The 19,043-nt window shown below is 46.9% G+C and overlaps 1 protein-coding gene across 1 annotated transcript; it reads right to left on the reverse strand.

Annotated features, from left to right (window-relative positions):
* Positions 1-12,928: 12,928 nt before the first annotated feature.
* LOC136481621 (ABC transporter G family member 25-like) lies at positions 12,929-17,957 on the reverse strand. The gene is made up of 3 exons (XM_066478958.1): positions 17,735-17,957; positions 16,751-17,606; positions 12,929-14,280 (listed from the first exon to the last, which is right to left on the reverse strand). Exons 1-3 carry the CDS (start codon positions 17,861-17,863, stop codon positions 13,310-13,312), a joined length of 1,956 nt encoding a protein of 651 aa, XP_066335055.1. The 5' UTR covers positions 17,864-17,957; the 3' UTR covers positions 12,929-13,309.
* Positions 17,958-19,043: the final 1,086 nt, after the last annotated feature.

A 19,043-nucleotide genomic window follows, 5' to 3' on the forward strand; every position in this document is an offset into this window, starting at 1 on the left:
CTTAGCTATGGGTGCAGTTCCAGGTAATAATTCAATAATAAACTCAATGTCACGGTGAGGTGGCATACATGGAAAGTCATCGAGGAAAATGTCCGAAAACTCCACAACGTGGGCCTGCTTGTTGACATTATCATTCGGTTGGTTCACTGCAGATGTCGGTTGCTCTTGCACTGCCACATCAACACTGATTCTATCTCCCTTTGATGTTGTCAGAACTACCGCCTTCTCCTGACACTGAATCATTGTCCGGTGTTATTTCATCTAGTCCATACCTAGAATAACATTAATACCAGCAGTTCTCAACACAATAAGGCTCGCGTTGAAGTCTACCCCCTTAGAGACATACTAGCTGAGGGACAGCAATAAGAAGCTGGCATGCTACCTCTCGGTGAATTTACTAGCATGGTATTTTTCAATGCACATAAAGGTATACTATGCATTCTAACAAAAGCTTATGAAATGAAAGAATGTGAAGCACCCGAATAAAAAAGAATGGTAGTTGAGATAGAGTTGACACTGAACGTACCCAGCATGAACTCGGGCACCTCTTGTGCAGTATTAGCAAACACATGGTTCATCTTTCTCGTACTTGGTGGCAGCTGATACCTCCCTTTTTTATTACTGTTCTGACCCTGGGGTACCTGCTACTTCTGCTTCTTAGGACAATTATAAGACATGTGGCCCTCTTTGCCATAGAGGAAACACTTGTTGGGGGTGTTAGGGGCACTAGTCTTTATGGGGGTAGTATTGGGGTTCCCCTGGCGTGGTGTCTGCTGACCACCCGCTGCTGGTTCTGCTGCCGCTGATGCTGAAATTGGTTGTGCTGCTGGTATGGAGCACGGTTCCACTGATTAGATGGACCTTGGTACCTCTACTGAAAGCCTTGCTGTGGGTTGGCACGTGGGTGAGTGTTTCTCCTAGAGACCTGTCCCTGAAGTCTTCTCTTTTTGGCATCCATCTCCTTATGCTTATTGTCAATCACAATAGCGTGGTTCACCAATGATTGGATGTTGGGGTAGGTGTTGGACATGAGCTGCAGCTAGAGTCCATCATATAGACCCTTGAGAAATCAACGCTACTTTTTAGCATCATCTGCCACCTCATTAGGAGCATAACGTGACAATTGAGCAAACTTGTCACGATACTCCGCCACAGACATAGACCCTTGCTTCAGGGCCCTGAACTCCTCCTGTTTCAGCTCCACCATTCCTTCCAGAATGTAATATGCCCTGAACTCCTCCCTGAATTCCTGCTAGGTGATAGCAGGAGCATTGTTGGGACGTCCATACTGGTATGACTCCGACCAATCTTGGGCTGCTCCCTAAAGTTGGCCACAAGCATAGAGCACCTTCTCTAGATCATTGCACTATGCTATGTTCAATTGTTTCTCCACAGCACGTAGCCAGTCATCTGCCTCCAAAGGATCATTAGCATGAGTGAACACTGGAGGACGTCCCTTCATGAAATCCCTATGCTTGTCCCTGACTTGGACAGGCGGTGGTCCTCCTGCAGGCTGACTCTGGATATGTTGCATCATAGTCTGCATTAATTGCTCCTGCATTGCCATGAGCTGTTCCACAGTCATCGGTGGCGGCGGAGGTGGTGGATTGGGGAGAGTGCCATAGCCCCAACCTCTGCCTCTGCCTCCACCATCTGTTTTCCAAAACAAATGTTCAAATTTTAGAGACGTCCAATTATAGATCACCTATAAGAGATAAAAAACGCAATCTGATATTTTTCTGGGCGAGTTTCAACTACTGCAGTTCAGAAAAACAGTCATATCTTGAGTTCCATATATCATTTAAATACGTTCTTTACATGGTTGGAAATCTTAACAAATTATCTACAACTTTAATGTAGAACACTTTTTCAGATTCTGTCATTAAGTTAATACAAAAATGGAGCGTAATCCAAACTGTTCTGGACTCTAGACAGCGCAGCAACCTCAGCTTGCGACAGTTATATCTCCCAAACCATAACTGATAAAAATGTGATTCCAGTGGGATTTTGAAAGATACGTAAGTTTAGTTATCTCCATAAAATTTTCACAATTTTTGGACGTACAGATATTGAGATATATGATAAAGAACATAGACTGCTCCAGAAAACAGAAACAGCAGAGACAGACGAAGAGACCCCCAACTATATTATTCAACTCAAACTTATGGTTCTTAACTATGGGATGTGTGGACATGCCCACAATCTCCCAACAATCATGAAAACTTCAAATCAACCAATTTCACAAGCACAAGCAACTAAGCAAATAAAGTCTCACAAGACACACCTCGACTCGCAACTAACATCGTTTTTATTACAAAAGTGACATCATAACTCTAAGGGGCGGTGTCGATGACGGTAAACTCCGGGGGCTACTTCTCATAGAGCGGGGGCAATACAAGCTTAGCTCTCAGGGCATCAATCTCCTTTGGGAGATGCTTTGTGGTCCTCTGTACCTCATGTAGCTCTTCTTTGAGGTCTTCATTATCCATTTGCATCACATGAACATGCCTGACTGTTGCGTCTAAGGTGGGATCACTGTTTTGGGGATTTTGAATCACCCAAGTCCCATCATTTGGATCGTGGCGGGGAAGGAACCTGAATCGGTCCTCCTTCATGGCCTCATACCGTCGACCATGATAGTGGATGTTGGCCTCCTGAGCTGCGTCCTCCATACGATCCATCCCCTGAGCCCGTCTTGTTGTGTGGGTATGAACAGTCTCCACCTTCTAACTATCCCTAGCCTCATTCCAAATCATGACGGATAGATCTGTCTTCCGGTACGTGGCCTCCAAGGGGTGTGTATGCTTAGCACAGTAATACGTGAGAGTGGCATTGAAGTCCGGGTAGTAGTCTTCTAGCATGTTGAGGAGCAGCAAATGGTAGTAGGACGTGTCTGAAGCATACTTGAAGTGGTATGTACTGGTCCAACTCGGACCATCCTCCACCTCTAGAGCAGCTGGTGCTAGCACCTGTACCGCTTCCTCTGGAAGTGGCTCAAGTGGTGGTGCAAGAACTGGTGCAGGAGCTGGTGCAAGAGCTAGTCCAGGAGCTAGTGAGGTGATCCACTCCTCTTCATCTTTCTCGGTGAGGTCCTCCACAAGCACAGGGTCCTCCTCAAGCACTAGGACCTCATCATCATCAGAGATGACCACGATCTCCTCCTGTGGCACCTGGGGTGCAAACAGAGCATGCGCTGGGTAGTAGCCTCTAGTGCTGATGCGAGTGGTCTTCTTGGCACGAGGCATCTATAGATTTGGATTGAGATGAATTAGAAACAATGAATTTTAATAATGGAATAAAGTGAAAGAAACATAATATTTTTTAGCAAATAACAAGACTAAAGTAGTAAGCATGAATAAGTGAAGCAAAGGAAGCTAAAATGACCATCTCTAACTTGGTTTGCGTCCTACAGTCATAACGGCTCTGATACCAATCTGTCACACCCGATTTTAAGGATAAAATGGGATACATAAATCTTATATGCGCCCCGAGATCAGTCTCGCACATAAGCTAATAAATTACAGAGTATCATCACAGTGTTTATTACATCGCAGACAATAATCTATTACAATAATAAATAGTCTATCATAAAAGCAGAACAACTAGGTAACTACTCTCCACGAGAGCCTCAAACTCCATAGGGATGTCAACTGATGAAGCATAAGTCTAGTAATCCTCAGGGTAGTCCTCATAAACACTTCCATCTATTACCCATCCAGCATTTTTATCTAGATAATAAAAATAAACAAGCGTAAGTACATCTCTACTCAACAAGAACAACATGGGTTTATGAAGCTCAGAAGGCTGACATTGGTATACTGCGATTAGCATTTTAGTAAGTCAATGTTTTAGCACTATATTAGCATTTAGTTGTGCTTAAGCCCCAATTAAACCACATGATAATAAACATGAATAATATTCATCATTAGAATTGTCATCAGTAATAACATCATCATCATCAAGTGATCACTATTCTGTCAGTTTTCCAGACCGCTCGTGTCCGTGAGCACGGCTGTTATAACAGTTTTTAATACTCTGCAAAGTTTGTACGTCTTTACCCGAGAGCCGTGATTTACCCTTTCGCTTGAGGTAGCCAATCTCTTGAGCCCTTCCCTAGGGAGGTCGGCAGGGTTTACTATGAAGCCTTTCAAAGGTTTCCCTACCAAATTAGTAGCCGCTAGGTTTGCCCGGCAAGGGAATATAGAGCCCCTCTTCCGAATGGCACATTCCACGCAGGCTATACAAATAGGGACATAGGCCGCACTATACTCAGCTCGGTAGGTCCCATTTGCGCCCTTTTGGGTAACTACTAATAAGCTAGAAAAGGTCCTGCTACTGAGCTAAAGTCAGAGCCATGTGGCACCCTCGGTTGTACTATATGTCCTAGCTTTTTCCAATAGATAAGTCCTTATGGAGGGCCAAGAGAATCTTGTACAAAAGCCAATTGCTCTCTCGCCCTATCATCCAGTTGCTAGGAGCAAGTTTTACCATTCGTTCCATAGTACCATTAATCATCATTTAGATCATGTATAACTAATTTGAGCACTAGCAACTACCCATATGAAGGTATAACCCATAGGAAATCAAGGTACAAGGTAACAATATCTAGGAGATCCTTACATGAATCAAATTAGACACATGCACATGACAAAATAATTAAAAGTTGAATAGGACAAGGAGATTCCTTGTTATACTTGCCTTGCTCAAAGTTTCCCTACTGGTCTTGGTCGTCAAAGTAGTACTCTTGATCACCCGTGAACTGCTCACCGCCTATACTCGGCCATCACATCAACATATAAGCATCCACGAGCAATCATGCATAGCAAACAAATACTACAGATTAGAATTGTACACCAACAACGATAAAACAAAATAAAAGGTTTATAAAACGAATCTACGTCTTGCTATGAAGAAACAGACGCGAAGATCACGAAAAATAGATCTAATGCATGAAAGTTATGAGTTAAACAAGATTTCCTATAGTAATTTAACAGATTGAATCTAACCATGAATTTTAAAAGTGGAAAACATGACTAACAGTACCATAAGCATGTAGATTACTTAATTACGAACCTAACACGACTTGAACAGATCAAATCGGACCTAAAATGTAGTTTTTATGAGCAAATCAAGTCCAGGGGCAAATATGTAATTAAACTGAACCATAAATACGTTTTTTGAAATTTAGAAGGCACACTATAGATCTAAACCGAGGTGGTTTATGCTTTCAAAAAGGGAAAACGTAAACCAGGATTGCGCAAAGGGTTGCGACTTCTGTTATGACAAAGCCGAGGGGCTCTTTATGAAAATTGACCCGCGAAGGGGTACCGGCCATCCTGGGCTGTTGAATCTAAACTGGGTGGTCCAGATCAGATCAGCGGGGGAGAGAGAGGCGTCAGCCCGCCAGAACAGTGATGGCGCGGCGCGCGTGGCCATGGCCAGTGGCGATACCTCGCCGACGTGAGCAGATAAGGCCCTACGGGCCACGGTTCGACAAATTGAGGACATGGGAATGACACGGGGACGATGGCGATCGTGCCTAGGCCCTCTATGAGGCCGGGAAATGGCCTGTGCGGTGACCACCATGGCCGTCGGAGAGAATAGCTCGCCGGAGCGCGCGGAGACGGCCCTAGAGGCCACGTTTTGAGATGGAAAGTACGCGAAACGAAAGAGGGGGAAGTGGGGATGCTCACCATGGATGAAATGAAGGTGGATACGGCGGTGAGGCGGCGGAACATCGTGGCAGTTCCGGCGGCTTGCTCTGCTAGGGTTTGCGACGGCTTGGCGAGCGTGAGCGAGGCGGCGGCTGGCGCTAGGAGTAGTAGGGGGGCAGTAGCGGCTCTGGGGACGTTTTATAGAGGCGCGGAGCACACGGGATAAGGCCTATGGCACCAAGAATTCGGCGTGGCGGCGGCGGCGAGATGAGGATGAATCTCGCTCGATTCGGCAGGAGGTTGGGGACGCCCCTGACAGGTGGGCCCCAGCTGGCAGCGACTGCGAGAGGGGGAAACGGCGGCTTGCGTGGAACTTCGCTTTGCTGGGCTGGCCCAAGATGGAAGGCGTGTGCGGCCCATGGGAAAGGAGGAAGGCGGAGGCGGCTAGGCCGGGAACGAGGCCAACGGCGGAAATGGAGGGAAGAGAGGGAGAGGAGAAAAAATCCCTTTTCTTTTTCTAAACGATTTTCGAAATCCATTTTAAAAGATTTTGAATTCCTTTTCAATTTTGGTCAAAACCAATCATCACATAAATAAAAGTGTAGCAAAATGAATGCATCAACATGTGTCTAGCCTTATAGTTGATTTTTAATTTCATAAAAAATATTATTTCTCTAAGGTTGAATGCTCACAATAATACATAAATAAATCATTTTAGGCTATTTTCAAAGAGTGCAAATTTTTGGATGTTACAGTCATATAGGGAGGATCAAGGGCGGCCAGTTGTTTCCAGGTGAGAACATGCTTCCTCCAGTTTGTTTGAATTTTTTATGCACTGGAACATGTGTATTATATGGTTGAGATACTTTCTTGTCTAACTACTACTCGCAGAAGAGATGCCAAATCTTAAGAATCGTTATACTGACCGGCTCTTGGTATATAGCTAGTAGACATGGGCTGCTTCCACCATTTATGGGGCAGTGGTGTACCTTACAACGAGCCCGAGCCTACAAAAGACTTGAAAAATGGAGGTAAAGAAGATTCCTCGCCCTCATAAATGATTTCTGCGTGGACCCTAGTCCCAAGATTCTTTCAATGTGCCTTCGCTGTCGCGGGATCGATAACCATGATGAGCGCTCCCGACTACAATTTGTACGTGTTTAGGTGAGTTTAAATTGTTTCACATTATGTCAAGTTTCGATTCACCTAAAAAAAGTTTTGTATCCTTTCATATTATTAATTTTGAACTTATGAAATTCTTCCAGATTTATGGTTTCTGTGAATTTCTATTTGGCGATATGGAACTGCTTGGTTTCCCTTCCCACAATATACTCTGCATTGTGATCCTTCTCATTTCCTTCCTGGGTGCATGCTTCTATTTGTTTTGTGGATCTGGTACTAATCTTACACTACCTTCCTTACCGTTCATGCACAAGTATCACTAAACTAATTAGGTTTTTGTTTAGGTGACGTTATCTGTAGTCTTTCAAGGACTATCTGGTGCTGCTACTATTGTTTACATTATCAGAGTCAACTGCTTGGAGGGATGTTGCATGAGCAGCTGCAGAATATTCGCTACAGCGACGAGCCTCAACTCACCTCCCAGTTGTTGCAACTCAAGTCTAAATACTTCAGATGCTTTAATCCAAGTAAAGAGGACCTCAACTCACCTCCCAGTGCGTAGGTAGAATCAGCAGTTGGGGTTGTTTTCACCCTGAATGGGTGCATATGCCCCCCTTCAAAATACAGATTTAGTGAGAAAGTCTAAAGTTTCACCATATATGCACCCTCTAAGGTTGAAGCTTATGCACACACAAGAAAGTTACACCCCTTTTAATTTACTCTAGCTTCGCCGCTACCCATAGAATCTGATAAGCTAGATTTCGGTGAGAGCAGCACATCTCTCTCAATCGCGACGCATCTCACATTCAATCTCTTAGTAGAAGCTGATATCCAACACCTTTAGCATGGTTAGATTAGAATGACCAAGATTAGTAAATGTTCTTAGTTCATTGTGTCTTAGATGGAGAACTTCCAGTAAAGGAAGGTTGCTAACTACATGAATCCAGTCTACTGCAGCGTTAAGATTCGTCTAGGTCATGTCAAGGTAGTTCAGAAAGGAAAGACGTGACACCCATGAAAAGTTGTCCGAGTTTGGAGAGCCCTTGTGTGTGTGTGTGTGTGTGGGTGGGGGGGGGGGGGGGGGGGGGGGGGGGGGCTTTAGCCTCCCCTTCCATTGACGAGCCCATGGAGCCCCCTGAGCCTCCCCAAAGAATTTGCGCCATGGTTAAGTGGAGAAGACGAGTTGAGCCATGGCTGAAGGTACAAGTGAGAGGAGACGTTATTATATATAAACCGTTCCATATCATCTTAAGCTTTTTCATGTAGGCATAATAAATCCAACCTACCCAGCCTAACCCAAATCAATGCACCACGTGAGATAGGCCTATGATTTTCAGCCCACTGCAAGCCTAGTTTAGGCACTTTGAGTAATGAGTCTTCATTATCAGGCTTCTTTGGAGGTCTATTAGTAAATAATGAGACAATTCCCTGCGTGCCATTAAAAAAGATCGCAATGCCCTGTGTGCCCCTAAAAAAGTTCAGCGGTCTTCAGCGCCACTGCTCCAACTTTTTCGTACCCTCCATGCCACTTCTTAGTTTGGGCTCTAACGCCGTCAAACTGTAGGTGTGAAAAGACGAAAATGCCCTTAAGTGTAAATATGTCATTAATTTTTTTAGCATCTTAACGACTTCAAATGAAAAAACTCAAAACTATAAAATTGTACATCTCGTCGAGATCTATAATTTTCATATAAAAATTATTTTCATTTAATTCCGCAAAAAAATATGAGTTGATATGATTAATATATCTTAGAAAAATCATATTATTCCGCGATAGGCAATGTTGCTACTTCTACTGTCGCACGCTGCTCCCAAGATTCTAATTTGCTCGCGGTGGCGCTGTGCGAGGGCGCTGGGCCTCCTGTTTGGGTTGACCCGATGCTCGATGAGCTCGCTGCGTCGCTTGTTGTCAGTCGATCAGCGTGTGCTTTAGCTCTTAGGCGCCTGTCTACTCCGACTGCAGCCTCTCTAGAGATTCAGGCATTGTTTGTGAAAGGTCCTAATGGCTAGAGGAGGATGAATAGCCTATTAAAAAATTTCTACAACAACACTTAACAAATCAGTTAGACAGTTATGAGGCAAAGCAAGTGTTACGCTAGCCTACTAAAAATGCAAGCCACCTACCACAATTCTGGTTTCTATAGTTTCTATCCACACAATGACTATGTCACTACACTAAGTTAGTGTGCTCTCAAAGACTAACTAAAGAGCCACACTAACCAAACTAACAAGCTCTCACAACTAGCTACACTAAAGAGCTTGACAATTAGTTTGCGGTAATGTAAAGAGAGAGAGCAAGATAGTTATACCGCTATATCGAGGAATGAACCAATCAATCACAAGAATGAATACCAATGAAGACCAATCACCTCAGAATCAAATGATGACACAATGATTTTTTACCGAGGTTCACTTGCTTGCCGGCAAGCTAGTCCTCGTTGTGGCGATTCACTCACTTGGAGGTTCACGTGCTAATTGGCATCACACGCCAAACCCTCAATAGGGTGCCGCACAACCAACATAAGATGAGGATCACACAAGCCATGAGTATTCCACTAGAGTACCTTTTGGCTCTCCATTGGGGAAAGAGTATTCCCCTCACAATCACCATGATCAGAGCCGGAGACAATCACCAACCTCCGCTCGACGATCCTCACTGCTCCAAGTCGTCTAGGTGGCGGCAACCACCAAGAGTAACAAGCGAATCCCGCAGTGAAACACGAACACCAAGTGCCTCTAGATGCAAACACTCAAACAATGCACTTGGATTCTCTCCCAATCTCACAAAGATTATGAATCAATGATGGAGATGAGTGGGAGGGCTTTGGCTAAGCTCACAAGGTTGCTATGTCAATGCAAATGGCCAAGAGAGTGAGTTAGAGCCGGCCATGGGGTTTAAATAGAAGCCCCCACGAAATAGAGCCGGTGTACCCCTTCACTGGGCACTGCTCGCGGTGACCAGACGCGCCGGTCAGATCGACCGAACGTAGGACCCTAGCCTCTAGTCGCCCGATGCTTGCCTCGTGTCATCGGCTTCAAACGATGATCGCCCGATCTCAACGATCAAGTGATGACCGAACACGCTGCTCGAAGTGACCGAACGCACCAACACCAGCGTCCTGTCGTTTCCAGTAAGGTTCCAGAGGAAAAAAATTCACGACCGGACGTAGCCAGCCAGCGTCCAGTCACACTCTGTCTCCTCTATGTGCTGCCACATCAGTAGGACCGGACGTAGCTAGCCAGCATCCGGTCACACTCTGTCTCCTCTGTGTGCTGCCACATCAGCAGGACTGGACGTAGCCAGGCAACGTCCGGTCGAAGATCGACGTCAGCATCTTCATAGCTTCCATTGACCGGACGCTCCGATCCAGTTGAGACCAGCGTCCGGTGCACTCTGTGAAATCCTGTCTTTTCTATACAGGGCGTCGGTGGCACCGTCGGACTGTCCGCACTCTATGGGCGGACACTCCGCCGATGAAGTTTCTTACCCTTGCTCAAATGTGCCAACCACCAAGTGTATCACCTTGTGCACATGTGTTAGCATATTTTCATAAATGTTTTCAAAGGTGTTAGCACTCTACTAGATCCTAAATGCATATGCAATGAGTTAGAGCATCTAGTGGCACTTTGATAACCGTATTTTGATATGAGTTTCACCCCTCTTAATAGTATGGCTATCGATCCTAAATGTGACCACACTCACTAAGTGTCTTGATCACAAAAAAAATGGCTCCTACCACTTATACATTTGCCTTGAACCTTTTGTTTTTCTGTTTCTTCTTTTCAGGTCCAAGCACTTGATCATCACCATGGCATCGCCATCATCATGTCATGATCTTCATTTGCTTCACCACTTGGAATGTGCTACCTATCTCATGATCACTTGATAAACATGGTTAGCACTTAGGGTTTCATCAATTCACCAAAACCAAACTAGAGCTTTCAGTTGGCAGACACCCGTTCGCAACCACGGATGGTTCAGCTCAGCTTTGCAGATGCTGAGGTGCCGTGGGTGGATGGTGATGATCAGCCACCTACCTCTATGCCGACTTCTCCTTCGGCCCTCGTCAGGGAGTTTGCTAGGCGCGTCTCCGCCCCGTTGAAGACTCCCATCCTCAAGGCGCCACCCCGATGTCGAACCCATCGCTCTCCGTCGTCGATCACCATCCGCCGTAGCACGCGTCTAACGGCAAAGTGTACCTCTCGGACCCCAAACGCCACACTTCAAGCGCAAAAGGTACTTGTGTCCTAGTGGGAACCCACCGTCTCACAGCCGTCGGATAATCAGGTAGTGGCAGACTTCCAGCAGTCACTCTAGGGCCCGCTCAACTCCACAAAAAGGGCTGCACTTCGTGCGCTTATGAAGTTCGACGTGGCAGGGTTCGAGTGTATGTTCGAGGAGGCTTGCTAGTCTCTGTTGGCACCTGCCCAATTAGTTGCATAACTTTCATGTAATGTAATTTTAGTTAGGTTTATTTGGGTCGTGTTGGCTTCCATCCTTTCACAGTAATCTATGGAATACTTGGGGGTGTTATAACCAGGCAAACTCTGCTTCTGCTTAATGAAATATTTGTCACAAGAGGTCACTGCCATAATCATCAACGGATGGATCCTTAAAGGATGTTACAGAACTCTTTACTGATTTTAATCATATATTAGAATTACATATTTTTATGGATCCGCATATAAATGATATCACAGAACTTGATATTTAACTCTACATTGTATGAAAAATAAATTTATGATATTACTCCCTTCGTTCAAAATTAGAAGTTGTTCTGACTTTTCTAGATATAATAGCTTTCATTGTATATCTAGATATAACGTTTGTCTAAGTAGGTAGCAAAAGTTACCTACTTAATATTGCATTGTCATAATATTACCAATACATCATTAAAAAATCGTAGCCTTTATTTTTTTATGAAAATGATAAAACATAAATAGATATTCATTCTCGTTTTAAATTTGATAATTTGTTTTCTTTTGTTGCAATGCACCAATATGTTTGCAAGATCATAACAATTTAAAACAGTCTCCTTTGTGGAGTTTTCTTGGTCCAACAAGACATCCAAACCATATTACTTTAGCAAACACCATTATTAAGGGCATGTTTGGTAGACATGGCTAGTTACCAGTTGGGCTAAAAATTATCTTAAATCAGGTATGGTTAGCTAGTGAGTTGGCTAACAGCTGTTCGAAGACTTGGCTAAAATATTAGCCCTCCTATTTGAATACACTGGACCTAATTTCAGCTAAAATTAGCTAGCTAACAACTCTGTGCTATCAAACAAATTGTAAAACTGTTTACAGGTTTAAAAACAAATTGTTTTAAAAATTAAGAAATAAAAAATTATTTTTGTAGATGAGAGACCATGATAGTTGAGGGGTCAAAAGGATTTTTTCCTCTAAAATTACACATGTGCGTAGTGTTTATTTCGATTATTACACAGTTCAACACGGAGTTCCTTCGTGGGCTAGTCCTTGGAAACAGGCGAGTCTCAATAATGGGTCGTCGTAATCACCCAGCCCGCCCTAGGATAATGAACCCAGCCCAGTTGCAAGCACTTATGCTGTTATGCTTGCAGAGGCAGAGCTGAAGAACAAGATTCTGCCATGTCCGGAAGCTCAACTGCTGCGAGGACTTCACCAACTCAGCTGGAATCTGTCCAGAAGCTGCTCAGCACACATGTCGTCGTCAGCTCAATACTCCACTGCCTCCATCTCACCGCCTGTTTCGAACGCATGCATCAATCAAGTTTCACATGGTTTTTGTTGCGAGTCCAAGCAGAGCAGCAGCTAATTCGATTCCTCTGTCAAAAGTACCTTGCAAGAATCCGGAGTGTGGCTACAACCTCGCAGCACATTCGGTCGGTGCATGGCATAGAACGTGAATTCGAATTGGTTCTATGAATCCAGGCGTTGCCAAAAAAAAAAAAAAGTTTGTGGCACCAAAAGCTTGATAGGACATGGTAGAACAGAACAATGGCTTTCAGCTTTCGCACCAAACGCTGAACCTGGGTTCCTTGACGAGGCGTTCAGCTCATTTCGTTTCACGCCGGAATCGGTCGCTGTCGATCTGCTTGTAAATTGTAATCGTTATGCATGTACATTCACTTGAATTTTAAAACTTTGAATTCGTCATCACCAGATCAAGAAGCCCAAATAAATCAGCTCTCACAGCTTACACTCGCTGATTGATCATCAATATATAATACACTTGAAAACAAGGCATCTCAATTCTCGATCGATGGCACATTGTTGACCACCAAACTTATAGGTAAGAGAAAAGGGTGAAGAAGAAAAACAAATCGCGGGAGAAGAAGACGACCTACTCGTCGATCCCCTGCGACGCCAACAACAACTTCGTCATTTGGTCAAGTCATCTCCTTCGACGCCCGCCTGGCCGCCGAAGCCACGGACCTCGGCGGCCGGAATGTTTCATGTTACCGGCCGGCCAGCCGGAATAGTTAATGGACACGCCCCTAGGTAGCTACCTACAGCAGCAGCTGACGACGGTGGTCAGATCAGATCGATCACTTCCTGACACGGCGCAGCGCGAGGTACGCCAGCAGCCGGTAGCCGAAGAACATGGTGACGAGCGCGGCGACGCACGCCGCAGGCCCGGCCTCGCCGTCGACGGCCTCGGCCGGGAGCAGGCGCTTGAGGTGCCCGCCGTACTGCACGGCGATGAGCAGGCGGTAGCAGTAGTAGGTGAACGACGTGTACTTGGCCCACACCATGAACCCCGGCATGTTGTGGACGTAGAACCCGCCGGTGAGGAGGTACGCCAGCATGACCACCGTCACCAGCGTGGACGCGCGCTTGGCGTCCATCATGATGGCGCCCACGGCGAGTCCCAGGCCCTCGGCGACTAGCACGTAGCCCAGGATCACCGCGAGCGTGAGCGCAAACGCGGCAGGGGAAGGGTTGAGCGCCGCCATGAGGTAGACGACGACGGTGAACGCCGTGGGGAGGGCCAGCTCCATGGGCAGGTCCCCCGCCATGCGCGACATGAAGTAGGACGAGAGCGCGTACATCCCGGACGCGCGCTCGCAGGCGAGGACGGGCCTCTCCTGCGGGAAGGCGAACACGGCGTTGAAGGAGGCGAAGACGCCCCAGAAGATGGAGACGAAGAAGAGCAGGCCCAGCCGGTCCTGCACCGCCAGAGGCGTCGACCGCCACCACATGGCGCCGGCCACCAGCGCCGGCGCCATGATCTGGAAGATGCGTAGAGACGTGAACGTCTCGTGCCGACGCTCCTTGAGGCTGCGACGGAGCAGGATCGTGAACTGGTTGCACCAGCTCGTGCCGGACCCGCTGCAGCTCTCCGCTGGCGGTGGCACCTGCGGCTCGCCGGCGGCGCCGTTCTGCGCGTGCGGCTCGCCGGCGACGATGGAGGCCTTCACCCTTGGGGCCAGCACCTTGTTGTAGGACGAGATGAGTGACTGCTTCACGTTATTGCCGCCTGCTTCTGCTGTGACATTGTAGTCTGCTTGAGCAAAGCCTGTTTAAAATGTTTTTTAAGAAAATGAAAACAGTTAGATATATAATGGGTAATATCATTATCAATGAGATGATAGCTAATTAATACTCCTACAATATAAAATGAATCAAGAACAGGAACTAGCTAGTGCTCTCGAGAATTTGTGATGATCGCTTTCTTGGAGTACGGAGATAATATGATGCTACACATTCCCTTTAGTGCTTTATTTACCCTTTTCTTTTCTTTTTTTTTATATATGTGTATACAATTATACACGTAGCGCATCCTCTACCGTCCAATTCAGGGAAAAAAAAGAGAGGGGGTATTTTTCACTGCTCCAATAATTGACACCAAAATGTGATTTGAAATCCTAGATGTGTTTGAGAAAAAAAAAAGAGCAACCTCTGGTGCATGTCTATCGCTGACCGTTCAATTTTCGATCGGGCGGTTCATCAAGAAGCCGCGTGCGGAGCCACAAGGCAGCAAAATTGGCATCGTGCAAGCTTAGCTCTTGTGAGTGCTGACATGAAAGGCTAGGCCTTTGGATAGATGGGTGTGATCGATAGATGCACACAACTACACAAGCTTCGGTTCGATGTGCTGGTGCACTGAGCAAATGTATGAATTAAAAAGAGGTGAGGTGCCCCCAAGCCCAAAGGGGGAGAAGAGAAAGTGGCCTCATCAGCTCCAAAGAGGGCAATTTTGCACCAAGAAATGATTCCTCCTGTCTGCTAAAGCCGGCATGATCGAGCTAGCAGGGGCAGCATGTATTTCCAAATCTAGTGAGACAGGGCACTAGCTTGGAACCATGCATACATGCATATCCATCCATCCACATCGCCTCGCCTGCATATGTCTCAGATCACTCCCTAATGACCGAGCATATATCATTTGCTCGTTAGTTAGTTAGTTAGTTAGTTAGTTAGTTAATTAATTAATTAATTAATGATGCATCCACCATGCATTGTATAAAATAAAAAAGAGGCAAGTAAAGGAACCAGATCCAACTAAAGGCTGCCACGAGTGTCGGAGATCCATCCACATTAGGGAATGGAAAAAAACCAAGGGCAAGCCCAAATAGCCTGTTAAATATACCAGTCTGTGTATTGAACTCGGTATGTAAAAGTTTTTGTACTAACTAACAATCAATCGCCTGTTCAATAAACCTATAAATGGTACGTGGTGCCTGTCGATGTTCATGAGTTGCCCATACATCATGGTCCCTGGTGGTGATCGACACACATATATAGAAGCCACTACAAGACGCGTCCTTTGGCAATACAAGTCTCGCTCTATATATGGAACGCGGGAGCTTTAAACTTTGGTGGTAGTCCGCGTGATAACGCACAGAGAAGCCACTATAAGACGTCCCGGCCCATGCGGATATGAGTCTTCTTTGACATGGAACGCGGAAACTTCGTACTACGGATCATGATGTTCAAGTATCCTATCATCTTCATGAGAAACAGCATTATTACTCCCTTCTTCGTTCCAAATTATAAGTAATTTTATCTTTTTTAGATACATATACTCTGCTTTTAACATGTTATTGGACATAATATATATTGAAAAAGGTAAAAAAAAAAGTATCTAGAAAAGCTATAACGACCTGTGAGGAGGGAGTAAGCATAGCCCGCAACCGCTATCAGGTCGTTAGCGGGCGCAGCACCGGGCTGAGACGTAGCTTTCTGTTGGATGATGATGATGTTGAGCCACAGTGAGTGCCCTAGCTAATTCCCACCTTCTGTGACAGGTGTCTCTTAGGCCTTAGGTGTGTGACTTTTCAACCAAAAAGTGCTTTGCAAAAAAAAAAAAAAAAAAAAAAAAGCGAGAGAACGCTTGGGATGCATGGCAGGCACTACTCACCCTCTCCACTCTTTTTTCCTTCTCTCTCATGCCCTTTCTCTCTCTCCTCTCTCTTCTTTGTTGGGTGCACTCCACACTCGCTCACAAGGTGTTTTGCTTGTCTCCGGTCTCATGATGAATCTAATCCTCATCAAAATTGCAGAAAAAGGGGAGCAAGAACACACCAACACATACTCTACTACTTCTGACTTCAACGCCACTTGCTCAATTTTAAGACCATATATATCTCTTTCCATTAATTGGTGCCATCACTCAATTGCATGCCGGACTTTGCCTCCTCGTAGTGATTTGGTCAATCTAGTAGTAATCCTCTCTCATGCAGTCATGTTAACTAGGCACTACCACAATTTAAGTATGCCTCCAAATGTGTTTCATTAACACATAGTAATCTTTTTGTTAGTTGCGATAAGAAGAGAGAGAGATAGATATGCACTGTATGTGTGTGTGCCTACTTTTCCTGTTGTAGATCAAGATCAGGGGTCATCATGAATTGGTGGTTAGCTCTTTCACTTGTCTTTTTGGAATCATGTAAAAACTGAAAAAAAAAACACAGAGACACATGCAAGGCAAAGTTGTTGCGGCCAACAAGGAAGCTAGGCGCACGTAAGCACGAGTCACGACTCACCATTCGCGAGGTCGAGCATGAAGTCGGCGGGGTTGACGTGGAACCCCGGCGCGAATCCGACGGACGCGAAGTAGTCCATGGCGTCACGTCCGGCGCCGAAGTAGAGGCAGCTGCCCTCGGCGAGGAGCAGCACGGAGTCGAACATGCGGTACACCCGCGACGACGGCTGGTGCACGGACAGCACCACCGTCCGGCTCCCCTTCCTCGCCAGCGCCGACAGCGTCGCCACCAGCCTCGCCGCGGCGGTGGAGTCGAGTCCTGACGTGGGCTCGTCGAGCACCAGCAGGCTCGGGTTCACCAGCAGCTCGTGCCCGATGCTGACGCGCTTGCGCTCCCCGCCGGACACCCCGCGCACGAAGGCGTTGCCCACGATGGTGTCGGCGCACGCGCCCAGCCCGAGCTCCGCGATCACGGCCTCGGCGGCGGCGGCCTTCGTGGCGGCGGGGGCGGACCGGGGTAGCCGCAGCATCGCGCAGAAGGTGAGCGTCTCGCGGACGGTGAGGTGCGGGTGCAGCACGTCGTCCTGCGCCACGAACCCTGTGCGGCGCTGCACGAAGCGGCCCGGAGCGCGGCCGCCGGCGACAACGGTCCCGGAGTAGCGGTCGGTCAGGCGGCCGCCGAGGATGGAGAGCAGCGTCGACTTGCCGCTCCCTGATGGGCCTAGCACCGCTAGCACCTCCCCGGGGCGCGCCTCGCCCGTGATCCCCTTGAGGATCGTCCGCTCCTGATTCGCCGCCGGCGCCGCGGGGGCGCCGGAGCCCGAGTGCTCCGATATCCGGCCGCCCTGTGGTGGTGCCTTGGAGGATGACGACGCCGACCGCTCCGTCTGCTTGACGCGGTACGACACGTCGATGAACTACAGAGAAACGACGGCGAAATGGATGTAAAGGATTCGGTTCAATTGAATTCCTTGGCACACGACGCGACGCGACACGACACCGCGCGTCTCTGGACGTGTCGCAGCGCAGGCACCTGTGTGCGTACCTCGAGGTTGAGCGGCGTGCAGACGGTGGTCAAGAAGCAGTCCATCTTTGACGCCGCCGTCGCCGGAGGGGGTGTCATGGCGAGGCCGCCGCTGCTTCCGTGCACGTCCTGGTGGGCGTTAGGAGGCATTTGCGTAGCAGCTCGTATCAGGATGGGGACTGGCTGGCATGCGCTGCTGCTGGCCGGGCTGACGATGGATGGAGTGTGAGGAGGAGGCCGGGGCAGCTAGGTAGCAGAGAAGAGAGCAGAGTGATGAGGAGGAAGGGGACGACGAGGCGGGGCGGGGTATATATGGAGGCTCGGGCAGGCGGGTGGGGGTGAGGTCCACGTCACGGCTGGCGGGAGCCCGGGGCGGGCGCGGCGAGTGGAGTGGAGCGGCGGGCCCACCCGCGGAGAGGACGGAACGGAACGGAGCCGCTTTTGGACCCAGGTCCATCCATGTGTGACACCGGTCGTCGTTGTTCCGTCCGGGATGGCTGCAGTGCAACGGCGGCAGAGGACGGGCAGCTAGCTGGAGAGGTGTACACGTTTGCTATTGCTACACGTACCAGGGTTGGGGAAGGAAGGCCACACGAAACTGTGGCAGCGTAGTGGGGCGGCATGTGCACCGCCTGTAGCACCACCGGATAGCTGCCTCTATGCTGCTTCTTCCCGGCCCCCGGCCACTTGCCAGCAGCACCACTGAATCGCGAACGATCAACCCATTCAAATTGAACAAACGATCCAACGGCTCCCGCAACTTTCCTTTTTAGAAAAAAAAATTGTTCATGCACACGCTTAATTTCTGTTTTCACGTCCACGTAACTTAAACGTATAACTTACTACGTGACAAAGTTATATGAATAACTTGTAAGATAACTTATTGCATGACAAAGTATGGTTGACATACATGTAAAAAGTTAGATTTATAAGTTAGATGGACAAACTTATATGTACAAGTCAATATGATAGGTTATATTATAATAACTTGTTTGTATAATTTATATAAGTTATTATAGATGAACAAACTTATATGTACATGTCAACATTGATAGCTTACGTTATAATAACTTGTTTGTATCACTTAGATATATAACTTGATGAATAACTTTGATATAAAGTTGGATATATAAGTTATAATCAGGAATTTATTAGATGTATAAATTAGCAAAAAAAATGAAACTATGTACGAAAAATTAACCATGTAGTATAACATAAATATGTAACAAAAAATACAAAAAATGTAGAAAGAAAAAAAACAGAAAAGAAAAGGAAAAAAACGTTCGTGTAGGTGTAGCCATGCCACAGAACAAATCGGACCAGCATGCAC

The sequence above is a fragment of the Miscanthus floridulus genome, chromosome 9 (genome assembly GCF_019320115.1).
Source record: "Miscanthus floridulus cultivar M001 chromosome 9, ASM1932011v1, whole genome shotgun sequence".
Taxonomy (NCBI): domain Eukaryota; kingdom Viridiplantae; phylum Streptophyta; class Magnoliopsida; order Poales; family Poaceae; genus Miscanthus; species Miscanthus floridulus.

Coding starts and splice junctions, on each gene's coding strand:
- LOC136481621 (XM_066478958.1), bottom strand. CDS start 17,863: ATGCCTCCTAACGCCCACCAGGACGTGCACGGAAGCAGCGGCGGCCTC. Junction 17,607..17,734: donor GCACGCCGCTCAACCTCGAG/GTACGCACACAG, acceptor GTTTCTCTGTAG/TTCATCGACGTGTCGTACCG. Junction 14,281..16,750: donor CATGCTCGACCTCGCGAATG/GTGAGTCGTGAC, acceptor CATTTTAAACAG/GCTTTGCTCAAGCAGACTAC.